The 15,418-nt window shown below is 41.2% G+C and overlaps 1 protein-coding gene across 1 annotated transcript; it reads left to right on the top strand.

Annotated features, from left to right (window-relative positions):
• Positions 1 to 10,749: 10,749 nt before the first annotated feature.
• On the top strand, positions 10,750 to 12,690 carry LOC128751438 (uncharacterized). Its single transcript, XM_053852428.1, has 3 exons — positions 10,750 to 10,856; positions 10,936 to 11,044; positions 12,117 to 12,690. Exons 2-3 carry the CDS (start codon positions 10,941 to 10,943, stop codon positions 12,547 to 12,549), a joined length of 537 nt encoding a protein of 178 aa, XP_053708403.1. The 5' UTR covers positions 10,750 to 10,856; positions 10,936 to 10,940; the 3' UTR covers positions 12,550 to 12,690.
• Positions 12,691 to 15,418: the final 2,728 nt, after the last annotated feature.

Below are 15,418 nucleotides of genomic sequence, written 5' to 3'. Positions count from 1 at the left end.
TCTCAAACAGTTTAGGCAACTGAAGTGCAAAGTTTCAAAACAACACTTCCAAGTGTCTTTCAAGTGTTAATTCACATTCGAACCTGTACATGTCAGTGATTTTTTTGGGGGAAAAATAGACATATTTACAATGACATTGACACAAGGAATTTATGGCACATCAGGAAACAATTTTGATTCTTTAAATTACACCTTACACGGACTAGTTTTGATGAAATGGACCGCAAACAAATGACATTTTCAACGTGAGGGAACACGTGGATGCCACCTGGCCGTGCCTTTTATTCACACATGAAGCAGGTGACTTCAGTTCCAGGAACACAGCAGCCATCACTTGTTCACACTCGGTACAGATTTAAGAGCCAGGATGAAAAATAAGCATCAGGTTTCGTTTCTTTCACACATCACCAGTTTGAAAAAAAAAAAAAAAGCCCTCCATCTGGCTGAAGACAGCGTCTCATTCTCCCTCTGACAAATGAGCTTGACACAGATGCCCAGTAAGTACAGATAGATAGACTCTCTTTATCAGCGGCGCAACAGAGAAAGGGTTAAGAGCGGGAGGATAACCATGGAAACGGCGGGGAAGAAAGTCATCCATTGCGTTGTTGCCCTTTTAAATTGTCACGTAATGATTTAGGATGAATCAGGGTGTGGGGTAAACTCCCCTCCCAGCCTTGTGACCCCAAAGAGAGAGGGAGTGGAACAGCGGGGAGAAAGGTGGAGGAAGACAAGGGGAGAAAAATAAATCCATATCTATGCCTGGATGCGTCTGTCCGGCCCGTCACTCTGGATTCATCATCAGTCAAAAGCAAAATGTCACACCTTTCATCAGTTCACCCGGAGCCGTGCACTTTTAATTGCATGGGCAGCGTGATCGAAGCTGCGGCGGGAAGGGAGCGTGTTCCAGTGGAAGCAGGGGGTCCAGGTGAGGCGCGACCACAGTCTGCAACAAGACAAGAAAGCAATAAAACTGATAAATGATGCCAGGACACTCAGATGCTTCCAGCCCCAGCACAACAAGGCTGTACCAGCTGCCCCTAAAATACCTCCATCAGCCTCCATCCCTGCTCTGCTCTTATTGAACACTCGGCTGTTTACACAGCGTTGCTTCCCATCGGGTTTCCGATCGATGGGATTATATTTCTTATAAAGCAGCACAGAACAGAGGTAGGGGAAGGGGGGAGGCAGCGAGGGGTGGTGATCGCCGAAGCGAGAGGCTGCTGCGGTAGAGCGGCGGTACGAAGGGGAAAGGGTGACTTCAGAGTGTGTCGAGGGGTAAGACGACCAAAAGCCAATGGGATGAAGGTGGGGAGTCTATTGATCTCCTGTCCATCGTTTCCTCAGAAGATCCACGGCAAACAGAAGCCCCGGTGTTTATCCTTTAGTCAATGCCAGGATGAGGACGCTCCATCTGGGGAAATGGAAATGTACAGCAAACATGCAACCCAGCATGTTTACATGAAGATATTGTCCTGGAACGACTTTGAAAGAGAAAGGGCAAAGTCAGCAGAGGAATGGTGTGTGAATATTTTGCGGGCTGTATGTGCGTATTGTGAGGGTTAAAACACCGGGTTAGAAACGCCAAAACTCATCGCTCTCACAGTCATATGGGTCTATTGCGAATCTATTAGCAGTCAAGCAAACATGTGAGGAAATGTAAGCGTGATGACTGCGACACACACCTTTTGTCATGGCAACACACCTGTACGTTGCACCTCTGTGTATAAACACTTTAATTATCACTTGTGGAATATCTAACCATTGACTTTCTTAGAAAGTGTTTCTCTTTTCTAATGAGACTTTGTTGTTGTTTCTTGTTTGTCTGTTTTTGGTTTTCACCATTTTCCTCTGACGTATGCTTCAGGACTGGTTTGCTTATTTTCAAGTTGCATAAATCAAAGGTTTTTTTTCTTTCGTAGAATTTGTCATAATTTAACTGATGGTGTTAGAGTGTTTTATTATTAATATAAATCCTACTTTTTCATAATATGCTCCCCTTAAAAACAGCTTTTCCATAATTCCACTTTTTATACATGTAATGTTGCTGTCAGTATTATTCTAATTCAATTTAGATTTAGAATATGGTAAATATTAATATCTGTTTATCTGAACACATCGTTAATTTCATTTTTTTTACTTGAACTTTACTTGACAGTAGTTTCAACTAAATTCAAGTGAAATGAAGATGAATTTTAATGACCTTTACCAGCAATGCAAAATTATATTATCTATTATTAAATATGTTAAATTAAGATTATATATAATAAAAAGAAGACATTTTGAGAGAATATATATATATATATATATATATATATATATATATATATATATATATATATATATATATATATATATATATATATATATATGTATATATATATATATATATATATATATATATATATATATATATATATATATATTTATTTATTTTTGTATCTGTTTTCATTTAAAAGGCATTAGTCCTGACGTGTCAGGGTCACAGATACAATGAAGAAAATTAACCCCCCCCCCAAAAAAAACCCCAAAAAACAAATATATATAACAAATATATATATATATAATAAAAAGAAGACCTTTTGAGAGAGAATATATATACATACATATATATAGACCTTTTTTTCCCCTTTTTTTCATTTAATAATGGATAACATAATTTTGCACTGCTGGTAAAGGTCATTAAAATCCATCTTCATTTCAGTTGAAACTGCTGTCAAGCAAAGTTCAAGTAAATACAAAAAATGAAATTAAGGATGTGTTCAGATAAACAGATATGAAATTAAATAAATTGAAAAAAAAAAAAGATTTATTTATTTATTTTTTTTTTTTACTGTATTTTATTTATTAGTATTTTTTATGCCATAAATTGGGCCTTCCCACATATCTGCTGCTTGGTTTCAACTTCACAAATTAGCGGGGACAAAAGGAGACGCGGGTCACTATGAACCATGAATTTTAAGCAGCCTTCTGCATCAAAATCCCCTCATTCATTGGCATGTTTTCTACCGTTTACTGCGACAACTTGCGTCCAAAAGTGAATCCGTGCTCACCAATAATTACAGGAAGTACAATTAATAAGCCGAGCGTTTCCATGAGCCGACTCACGCGAGGGTCACGCGCCGGGCTCTGCCAAAAAAACGAGATGGGAACGCTCGCTGGAATAATGAATGATGAATATTCGGAATACATTTGCATAGTTTGAGTGATGGCGTGCCGCAGCTCTGAGGGTTAGACACAGAAGTGCTGTTAAAAGAGGCCGAGGACTTATTGAATTTAACAGAGAGAAGGTGGGAAGCTCCAGCTCTTCACCGCTTTAATAAGTTGAACCGCAATTGCCTAAACCTTTGTGCGTTCCTGAGGCGACACCAACACAATCCTCTATTGATTCTTCCTCAGGTGGTGGAATTAATCCGCCCTGAGCACTGATCATCTTTGAAGCGGCGTTTATTCCCGTTCTCACCTCTAGTGTCGCCCCCTGGTTGTGTTTCATCCGCCGGTAATTTGGCCTCCTGGATGCGCTGACATGCTCTGTCAACTTGAAGCCTCCTTCGCCGGGCGACATCCGCACCTATGCGCACAGTCATGTCCAATACGCAGACACAGATTAATGTCAAGGACTTTCCTATTTGCTATTCTAAGACATTAAACATGCAGATTAAAACCTGGCTCCTCCATGTTCCTACATGTGCGCGGGATGCTCCGAGGGATCATTGCTGTTCCCTCCTTCAAGTGGCACCGAATGTAATCCCCCGTAATGGATGTGGTATATTTGCACTTTGACTCTAAGTATGAGTGTAAATATTACACGCCAGTGCTTAAACATTCATTTATGGGGGCCGTATTTGGTTGTCCGTGGCCCTGACAGCCTATTTATCAAAAAGTAAATGTGCAGAACCTCGCGCCCCCTGCGGCAATCAATCAATAGGCTCCTCTCCCTGCTACCATCAGCGGAGATACATTTCAGGCGGAAATTAATCACTGTGAAGTTTGCATAATGCCCCCAGACTCCCCCACCCATTACCCCCCGTTTAAGAACCTTTTGCCTTAAAAGACCAGTCTGATGACTGCGGGGATTCATCACGCCGTGTCACTCTCAGCTCTGATGAAATCGGAGGAAGAAATGCAGCAATTACAGATGAGGAAAAGTGCTTTTTTTTCTGTATAGCTGAATTTATACTAGCTATACTAGAAGCCTTCACATGCCAGATTCAACCGGACAGCAGTGGTCACTCTGTGTGTTGAGAAAAAGGAATCGGCGCCCCAAATATCGATGAGTCAGGGGTTCATTTTTCACCCGGATGTCGTCGTCCTTCCAAACTCCAAAGGTCCTCAACGTGTCACTTTTGAACAATTCCACGGAGCGGTCTTTCATCCCTGAAAAAATTACAATGAAGGATTCTTTGCCACGTTTTTCTGTTCTCTCTGTCCTTGTCATTTTCTGGCACATTGTTTCTAAGCTCTTTTGTGTCGCTTTTTACACTTAATAATATTATTTCTTTTTCATTGTATGGGATTTTGATGCTGTGTCAATACAGAACAGGGGTCAAGAGATTGCATGGCATTTGTGTTAGGTACGAAGTGGATGTTGAAGTGGTGACATTTTTTTTTTATTGTGCAAAGAGTATTATTGATAGTGAGATACTTTGATAGTTAGTGTAAAACATTTGTATGAGTTTAATACATCTGTCATGTCTATAAAGGTTGACAGCTTGGTGAGAAACAGACAGTACTTGTTTCCAGTTTCAGAGCAACTTCATCGTCCCCGATCACAACCCAAAATGTCTTGGTTCCAAAGCAGGGGTCACCAGCACCTTATTGGTTGAACAAAACACACCCACTGCAGCCCTTTCTGGCACAGTTTGGTGACCCCTGTTCTAAACCGTGTTGGTTGTCCAATATTTTTGGTTTTGGTTGTCCAGATCAATGCTCAAATCACCCCGTTTTTTCACCATTTATTTCAGAATATGCGGTGATTTCCCTCAAAAGTCCAAGGCAGTAAGTGCAGAGTCATCAATTCTCTCATGTGTGCGTTCATCGCCCTTTAGAGGGCGTTGTCACATATATGTGCTCACGTATAACATTATGTTATTGACTGAAGTTCTGTCAAGATGAAGAGTGGTGAATGGGCTACATGGAAAAAAATGTCTGGGAGGTCTTTGGGACGCTTTAGGCACCCGAGTAGCAAGTGAGCATCACTTAAACAGAAACCGTATCCATCCGTTTATGACTGTAGTGCTCTATCTTCTGATGCTACATCCAGATGATGGTGAGTTCACTTCATTTAGATGACCTCCACGGTCTCCTGATCTCCTGTTGGGACGAGAGATCAGCATCATGAATGTGCAGGACGCACCCAAATCTCTGAGGATTGCACCCCACACCATAAAGAATTGAGGTAGTTCTGTAGCTGAAGAGGCTCCAGGTCGGATGAGCGTAACTGCAGCATGTAATTCTCTCTTGCCTGTTTCTACAGTCCATCGACCACGTTTGCATAATGTGTTTTACCTGTTTGCTTGCATGGCTACACTATAGCAATCGGAACTGTTGACCACAGTGAAATCCCTCCTTGTTCCACCCTCAGTGAGACACAACGCTTCATTGCTTGCAGCATCGGTCAGGAACATCTGCTTAAAGCAGCATCAGAGGAGCAATTTAGGGCTTTTTTTCATCTCCTAAGTGGGCAATTTTACGTCCCAGACCTCTAGAATGTCAATATGTGATAGTGAGGCAGGAGTCTAGGAAAGGTCAGAACAAAAGCCGGAGCTGGATAAAAAGACGGATTAAAGATGGCACTGCACTGAATGGCTTTTTGTTCCGACACTGTGCTAAGGCAAAAATAATGATTCAGAAATTTGCTGTTAAGACAGAGGTGTATTCTCCCAATAAACAAAAACAGTTGTCAGTTTATAAGCAATACTGTCACAGCTGAGACTAAAATTCTGCTTCATATGCATGAGAGCATGAAATAAAACTGAGTATTTAAGGTTACAGCTTCTCTGCTCCTGCGTCTTATGCAAATATACCATGTCATGTATGACCAAAAAGTAAACCTCACATTATATCTGTGACAGAGCAGGTGACAACAGCTGAAGATGTAGAGATATTTATTTACTTCTCTTGACTAAACGCTAGTATTTTTACTATCATCAGTGCAATAAATGTAAAACAAAAAATGCTTCATTTGTATCCCTGTTTCTCCGAGCTGGTAGCGTTGTATACAAAAACTACTTTGTGGGAGGACCTTTCTGGTGTGTGCAACCAAAAATATGACTTATAGTGCGGTGTGACTTATATTACTTTTTTTTACGTTTTTTTCTGACTTCCTGATGCATCATTTTTTGGATTAGCATGGCTAGTTTTTGATCAGTCCCCCAAAAATACTGTACTATAGTTGGGCTTTTTTATTATTATTTTATATATATATATATATATATATATATATATATATATATATATATATATATATATATATATATATATATATATATATATATATATATATATATATAAAAGACTGATTGATGTTTGGCTTCTTTTGAACATAGTGGAGTGGAAAAACAGCTTCATAATTTGTTGCTTTTCAAAACATTTTTTCCGGTCTTTCAAAAATATTCAGGAAAACATTAAAAAAATTGTTACCTCTAAGCTCCTGTGTCCTCTCACTCCAACTTGAGATCATCTTCAGTGATAATCAGGGGTCAATAATGTATCATTTTTGGTTCACATTTTTGATGGACTATGACCCAAGAACACATCATGGCAGCACCTTGATATGGGGAGAGGTGTTGGTGCGTAACCCTTGCAACCAGACCTCAAATAAGTGAAGGAAATTGGATGGATTGATCTCATATTTATGAGGTAACTGAAATAACCATTTGTATTTTTAGTATGTTGGCAATACATTTCACTTATGTATTCATAAATAACTGCTTGAAATGAACACAGAAATAGTCGGATCAAAACATTTTCCAACCGCACTTCCGTCATTGCTGCTCTGGTCAGAGTTTAATGGTTTTTATTTACTCCACTACATCACACCTGACCACTAGGTGTCATCATCACTTACACTATGAACCTCCCACTTACAGTACTGTACATTCATTTGCAGGCGTTTTCTCACCTTTTCTAATGAAAAATCTCTTGGTGCATATGAAGACCTTTTGTTGCATCATAAACAAGCGCACGCTCCAGCGCACCTTACTAGTCACCAGTCTGTGCGTGAGCACCGCCGCGAACATTTACGACTCCCATCTGTGCTTTCGCTGAGATGGACATGTAAAACATCTCACTGGCCATTTTACATGTACCGAGAAGGAAAACTCTTGCAGGAAGATGCTGGTGTGATACTCCGGAATGAGCTCGCCGATCCTGTTCGGCTATTTTTAAAGCAGAAGAGACACAGACACGAGAATTTACTTACCAAATTAAATAAGGCTGAACTCTGTTTGCTACCACTGTAATTACAGCGGCGTGAGATGAGAGTGTTCTGCATGGTGAGAGCAGGGATTCAGGAGACTCACTCTTCAGCTAGCCAACACAAAACTTCTTATTCAGCACAAAATTATTGTATCTACTGCCACACCTACAGGTCGCTGAGTCTGGTGCGTCAAGGCCTGTCAAGCTCAGGAACCGTGGCTTGCTCAGACAGAAAATCACATGACCACCTTCACATTCTTTCCATCCGGGTCCAGCCTGGTGATGCATCATATCCACCAGGTAAACGCTACTCAGCTACACCCCAGCACAGTGTCACACAGTTGAGACGACATCAGCGCCTCACAACTTGGGGGTTAGCAATAAATCTAATGTGGTTCATGTGGTGAAATGACACAGCAGATGCATTACACAGTTTAAACCAATGTGATGAAATGTGATGTTGGTTGTCTTTAGTGGAGAAACTGGTGCGGCTGTATGTGTGATAAAGTGGAAAATATTGGGAGGAATGGAGAAAAGTATTGCATTCTACTGTGTGACTATGTTTTTGTTTGTGCTTTGTTTAGTTTAGTTTTGTTAGCTCAGCATTTTCGGCTATTTGTTTGAGACTAACAATGGTTTGAACGGACGTTTTGAAACTGTTAATTTTTCCAAAAAGACCAATGTAAAGCTTTAAAAATAAATAAATAAAATAAAATACATTTAAAAAGCAACATAGTGATGATACTGTCACAATAATAATATATAAATGGAAATGTCATTTAAAAAAATGCAGATTTTTATGATAGAAACTGTCAATGTGCATCCTGTTCAACCGCCTGAAGGGTTAAGTATTGAGGTTAAGCATTGAGGAGGGTCCTGCAGTAGCTCTGTTTTCATCCTGCATCCTGAATAGCTCTTTTAAGGAGTGTACGGGTGTGGACGGGTGTGTGTCCGCACTGTATGTTTGTCTTGCTTAGCAACTTTCATCTTTAGGCTGCATTGTTGAATGACAAGCTGGTCTGTCTGTCTGTCTGTCTGTCCGCCCGTCTGTATCTTCCTGTCTGTCTGTCTGTCTGTCTGTCCGCCCGTCTGTATCTTCCTGTCTGTCTGCCTGTCTGCCTGTCTGTCTGTCTGTCTGTCTGTCTGTCTGTCTCTACCTGTCTGTCTGTCTGTCTGTCTGCCTGTCTGTCTGTCTGTCTGTCTGTATCTACCTGTCCGTCTGTCTGCCTGTCTGTCCGCCTGTCTGTCTGTCTGTCTGTCTCTACCTATCTGTCTGTCTGTCTGCCTGTCTGTCTGTCTGTCTGTATCTACCTGTCTGTCTGTCTGTCTGTCTGTCTGTCTGTCTGTCTGTCTGCCCGTCTGTATCTATCTGCCTGTCTGTCTGTCTGTCTGTCTGTATCTACCTGTCTGTCTGTCTGTCTGTCTGTCCGTCTGTCGGTATCTACCTGTCTGTCTGTCCGCCCGTCTGTATCTATCTGCCTGTCTGTCTGTCTGTCTGCCTGTCTGTCTGTCTGTCTGTCTGTATCTATCTGCCTGTCTGTCTGTCTGTCTGTATCTACCTGTCTGTCTGTCTGTCTGTCTGTCCGCCCGTCTGTATCTATCTGCCTGTCTGCCTGTCTGTCTGTCTGTCTGTCTATCTATCTATCTATCTATCTATCTGTCTGTCTGTCTGTCTGTCCACCCGTCTGTATCTATCTGCCTGCCTGTCTGTCTCTCTGTCTGTCTGTCTGCCTGTCTGCCTATCTATCTATCTGTCTGTCTGTCTGTCTGTCTGTCCACCCGTCTGTATCTATCTGCCTGCCTGTCTGTCTGTCTGTCTGTCTGTCTGCCTATCTATCTATCTATCTATCGATCGATCTATCTGTCTGTCTGTCTGTCTGTCTGTCTGTCTGTCTGTCGGTCTGCCTGTCTGTCTGTCTGTCTGTCTGTCTGTCTGTCTGTCTGTCTATCTATCTATCTATCTATCTATCTATCTATCCATCCATCCATCCATCCATCTATTATCTTCTGTTTTTGCCAAAGGACCAATGCATAAAGTCAGGGCAAGGAAGTACAGTGAAATAATCAGACTCCCTTTCAAAATAAAAGAAGCTCAGTACGTAAAGCCAATGTTGGTACTCATTCCTAACCTGTGTTGCAGTTAGTGGTGGGTACAGTGACATGTTTGCTGTTTATATAGACTTGTGTGGCTCCTGATCAAACTAGACCCGACCCCCACTGAGATACACTCTGCCAACCTGAGTGTAGTGTAGCAGAGGCATATGATGGGTGTTTGGAGAGCGCGGAGTGGGGACACAACATATACACGACGTATATTTTTTATCTATCATAAAGACGTGTCTCATTTTGTCTCATCTTACCCCTCAGGTCACAACACAAAGCTGCTCTCAGTTCTGAAAGGCCAGTGAGAGATTAACTGACGGGTAAATAAACACATGCTGGGTCGATGAATGGAACTTTTGCAAGTTTGTAAAAGTGTGAAAAACGTTTTATAGGAAGACTGTCAGAGTGACTGGCGAGTCATTAGAAGACCAACATTGACTTCCTCCGTCTATGTAGTGCAAATGCGTTTTTTTTTGCAAATGTATGCCATCTGCTGACTTAAATCATTGAAGATTTCAATCCACTTCCAGCCGTCTGACGTGCAGAGGGGGACAGCTGTCATTACGCTACTTTTTTAGCCGTAATGAGCTCATTTCAAAACGCATAAAATTAGCAAAACACAGCTAATTGGGAGGACCGCCGGGCTCTGCAATTGCATGTGCAACTGCACCCTTTCTCTGCGCTGTTACATCATTTGTAGTGTCTGTTCCATCCCACACAGAGGAGGGGAGATTCTTCTCTTCCACCGGTGGGAGAGGACAAGCAGCATAAATGCACCAACACAAGACTCAGACAGCGTTGAAAGACGGGAGCGATGTAGACGTCCCCACAGGAATCTGACACTCGCCGCTACCTGCAGCAACAACAGCAGCCAATGAGTTGCGCAATCCCTGCGAGACCGCCGTTTCCAGCCTTGACACGGAATGTTCCACGTCCAGAGAATCAAATTACCTCATTTAAACTACTTATCGAGCCGATTTCCAATCTGGTTTACAGATATTTGCATCATTTGTTACATAAATTGTGCTTTTAAAGAGGGAGAACCAGTTCTCTGACATCACCCTGACCCTTCAATCCTTCACTGATATCAATGCCACCCACTCCTCACCCGCGGCCAGAACCATACAGATTCATTTGCTTACATAACTGCCGTCAGCTTTATAGATCGCTTCGGTGGCGGGTTTGTGACATTGGAGTTGTAGAGGTGCCTTGTAAGGGGGTGGGTGCTCTTCAGGGCGGACACACCTTTCCTGTGTTTGGAGAGACGCACACTCCTTGTCTCTGCTCGCGAGGAAAGAAGAGGTCTGCTGAGGAACTTGTGTGTCTGACACCAGAAGGTGAGCCGAAACTTAGAGATCAGAATTCATGGACAAAAGAAGTACAAGTTTAATATTTTGTTCTCTCACTTCCCGGTAGCCGAGATGCCCGAAAAAGCCGAGCTTGTTTCAGCAACTCTCACCACCAACAGAAACTGCACCGTTGAAATCTCAAATTTCACCGGCCAGTATTGCCTCATCAATCCCAAGTAAGTGAAACATTGCATGGCATTTTGGTCTGCGGCGTTATCGAACAAACAACGTACACGGAAAAAAACAGTGCAGAGCTGATGTTTGAGAAATCAATAGATGAATAAATAAAAGACATAGATGGGTTTGGTTTCAAAATGTCAGGTTATTGCAGTGAGAAGTTCTGTCACGGAGGAGAACACACCTCAGTAGAACTACTGCTTCCTCTATTGGTTAGTCTGAGCTTCAATGCAGCATAAAAAAAACCTAATCCCCATTTTGAGTCAAAAACCATAAGAGATAGGAACATTTTTCTCCTTTACAACAGGATTTTAAATTTGTTTTTAAAAAGCCTTTATATATTGAGTCATGAATGAATGAGTTTGCTCACTTTTTATTTATTTATTCAGTAACTGCTGCACCAGGAAATGCATTTGTATTTTCATAATTGCTTAGAATATTATATGAATATATTTTTATCCATATTGCACTCATATTTGATCATAGAATTTCTGTACTAGTGACACACTTTCTTTTTTTCTGTTGGATTTTATTTAAGTATAATGAAATGTTTATTCAATGACTATCAGACAACATGATGCTCATGTTCTTCATTGTCTAAAATCAATGATACATAATTGATGTAGAATATAAATGTTTAGCAGTTGTTCTGCAGGACAGGAAAACAATACGGTGGAGCATCTATTAGAATTGGAGCCGTGCTTCCACATTTGTCTCGTCGTGGCAGGAGAGCTGGGATCATGGATGGCTGGTTTTCATGTGTGACATCACTTTGCTGAGAACATCCACCTATCCATCATGTAGTGACAAACGCTGCCTCATTGCACATCGCGGGCAGGAACGCTCACTGTTGCTTAGAAGTCCGCGGCAGTATTCGCTCAGTCACATTCCATCCATCAGCATCCGGAGTCTCACCCTGGAAAGCTCTACGCTTGACAAGTACCCCAATAGTCTCCGCCAAACTTTCAGAACGCTCACGTTATTTCATCAAAGTTCTTGTTTCTGAGGGGATTCGGGTGAAGATGTGACCGTGAAACTTTCTGGAGGTGTTAAATGTGCTTGGCTTTTTAGGGTCTACATGTCCAGCGGCTTCAGTCAGCACCCTCCTCAGCCCACCGTGCGTCCCAGCCGCTCCGAAGTGTGCTCCTTCACCAAGGATGACAACACCGCCACCGGCGCTGTCGGCTTGATGACCTACGACCTGTTCCACACCCAGTCTCGCGTGTGCTCTGAACGCTTGGCCATCATGTTCTCCGTGCCTTTTGACCAGAATTTGTACAAGAACCGTCTGGCCATCGGGCTGTTCGACCAGGCGTCCGGTAACTGCGACAAAAAAATGTACGAAAACATGTACGACGGCAAAGAAAAGGTCAAGTTTGTGAGAGCAGACGGGAATGGCTCCGGGTTGGAATGCCAGTCTCAATACCTAGACGTGAGAGGAACCATGTCCAGCATTGGGAAGGCCATTGTCAAAGTGGAGCTCTACGATAAAATGATCCGTTAATATAGCACAGTTGTGTCTTTAGAAAGATTGACTTGCTGACTTGACATGTAAAACCAAATCTCATAAATCCTCCACCATGTTGTGTTCATTCTTCTTCATTCTGACTACACAAGTAAAAGTATGAAAATAAACATAAAAACAAATGCCTATGTTGACTTCTTTATTGTGAACATGGCCACACTGTACAATGAATGAAGCAAACATTACAATTATTTCCTGCTCAAGATGTCCATCCCCGTTTTCTATTCACATACTTTAAACTTAAATACAAGATAATAACAATTGCATGACCTTTGCTATGACCATTTCAGGTGTGCCCTACATCATACTAGCTTTCAGCACCTCAATATTTGGCGGAGCTAGCAGTCAGATTGGTAGTCTTTTCCCTGGTGTCATTGTTTACGATGACTGTTTGACACACTTTTTATAAGTTAATGTTATTTGTATTTTAGTAAATATTTTCCTATTTTATCGCACATTCATTACCGTGGTGCACCCAGCTTAAAAGTGCATGAGGATCACTTCTAAACTAGCTTTGAAAACGGGTCTAGCATCAAGACATGTTCATTTCTTAAATTATGAACTGCTCACATCTTTTATTGACATTAAAGCACTCAAAATGTGACGTTTTTGCCCACATGTCAGACATGTTCAGACACCACAGCCGGTCTCAGCTGCTACTTTTTGTCTCCAGTCCTCCGGGAGATCGGCTCTGTTGGTGGAGCTGTGGACACGTGGGCGAAAACAGTGCATTTTGAGCTCTTTAAGGTCCATAAAACGCCTGTGATTTCATCGCCTGGATGTGACGGGCTCAATATTTAGGTGGAATGTTGCTCTTTAGCCTGTAAAAAATCCATATATTAGCCGTGTCGGTGTATGAGCCACAGGGTTCAGACCACAAGAAAAAAGAAGTGGCTTATAGTCTGGAAATTACAGTGCACAAACAAGTTCTACTGTCTGCAAAGATACAGCTGCATTGAAGTTTTAAAATATGGAAAAACCCTTTTCAGAGGGCATCTACTAGACCTTTAGCGCTATTGAATTGTCCGCACCGAACATGGAAGTGGTGCGTAGGGGGAAGGGAATGGAAATGGATCAAGTCAGGCTCCAATATCAGCCCAAAGTAGAGCAGAGATGCAGCGATTGTTTCCTATATATAGTATAGAGAGACTGGCAACCCTTTGACCAAGCCAACCCATGTGTGACTCTGTCCACTTGCTTGTATATTTATATTGTTCTGTTACAGTCAAATTTGAATCTAGTCTACCCGTAGTGTGTTGTCGTGAACATTTTCAGGATCTATGTCACTTTTCACAGACAGATTTGAATCTGAAAGATCTTCTTAGCTCAAACTTGAAGCACTACTGCTGTGGAGATTGTGTGTATCTGTAGCCCTGCTTCAGGAACATACTGCTGGTTGACTACCTGCATACCTTGTATTTGGACGCCTTAAACGGCGAGGGATTTTGTGTGCTACACAACTTATAATACGAATCACTTAGAGTTGCCATGAAGCCATTGAACACAAGACAGTTTTTCACTATATATTTCATGGGGTTCATACTAGCTACACACCTGGAAACACTTTTGCTCTGTATGCCACACTTGCAGTATACATTTCTTTCACCCCCCGTGTACACTGAAGTTTTCTGGTTGGCTTTTTACTGATACTCCTGTATGATCTATAGGAGAGGACATGTTTCAAAGATTATTGTAGAGGGTGTAGAGGGCGATGGGAAAGCGATAAACCATGTTGGAAAACACATCCCACTCTGTCCGGGAGACTTTTAACATCAGTGACAGCGCTCTCAGTGACAGGCTGACACACCCATGGTGCGCTAGACGAGTCATATGTTTCAAGGGCAATTTTGTTTTTTCTGTGCCACTTTGTAAATGGATTAGTTTAGAAACAAGAAACAATGTGATGCATCATTGACTGGGTGCTGGCATGAAAAAAAATGAACAAAAAATGTCCAGAGTACGGATTAAAAAGCCTTTTAAATGATGCTTTGCTCATAAACAAAATTGTGAAAACACTCCACTTAAAAAAAAAAAAAAGAATTATTTTAAAATAATATAAATAAATAAATAAATAAATAAATAAATAAAAAAAAAAAATATATATATATATATATATATATTAGTCTGACAATGTACTGGGCATCATAAATGTGTATAAAAAAAATATATATATATATATATATATTTATTTATTTTTTTTTTTTTAAGTGGAGTGTTGTGAAATACAGTATACTGCTGATACACATTTATGATGCCCAGTACATTGTCAGACTATTGTATTTATTTTTGATGTCTTTTGGTTTCATTTCCTTAATTGTACTTCATGTTGACGGCAATTTCTCTTTCTTCCTCTTTCGCAGTCTTATTTGCACTTGCACCTTGCTGTGGTTAACCTGAGATAACCTCATATCATCATGTGCTTATGTCAGCTGGAGGTGAAGCTGCATCTGCACTTGTGGTGAATGGATAAATGACTCTTGTTATGCATGTGTTAAAGGTACGTTTTTTCAAGAGGTTTATGTTTCTGCAGTTCATTAATTTTGCGTGTTGTCTTGTGTGTCGCCTTGAGCTTGAACCTACATCTTTGTTATGATGTTTCAGCAGGTGGATGGATGCAGCTTGGACATCTCTAAGAATGAATGATTAATAAAGTCAATGCTTTTTTGTGTGACTTATGAGAGTTGGCAACGAAACCTGATCCCTTATCTATTTCAGTTTACCTCAGGGGCAAACAAGCATCAGAAGATCAACCACTTCATATCTAATATACTTGGATTAGCTACAGGGCAAATGTAGCAATTCTACCAAAATACTCACAACAGAACCATTTTTTGAAGATGTTTTTCGA

This window comes from Synchiropus splendidus, chromosome 19, assembly GCF_027744825.2.
Source record: "Synchiropus splendidus isolate RoL2022-P1 chromosome 19, RoL_Sspl_1.0, whole genome shotgun sequence".
NCBI lineage: Eukaryota > Metazoa > Chordata > Actinopteri > Syngnathiformes > Callionymidae > Synchiropus > Synchiropus splendidus.
This window is presented reverse-complemented; position numbering and strand designations above follow the sequence as displayed.

Bases quoted from the DNA above. Each gene is read 5' to 3' on its own strand.
- LOC128751438 (XM_053852428.1), top strand. From the start codon at position 10,941: ATGCCCGAAAAAGCCGAGCTTGTTTCAGCAACTCTCACCACCAACAGA. The intron at 11,045-12,116 runs GTAAGTGAAACA...TTGGCTTTTTAG, and splicing joins TATTGCCTCATCAATCCCAA to GGTCTACATGTCCAGCGGCT.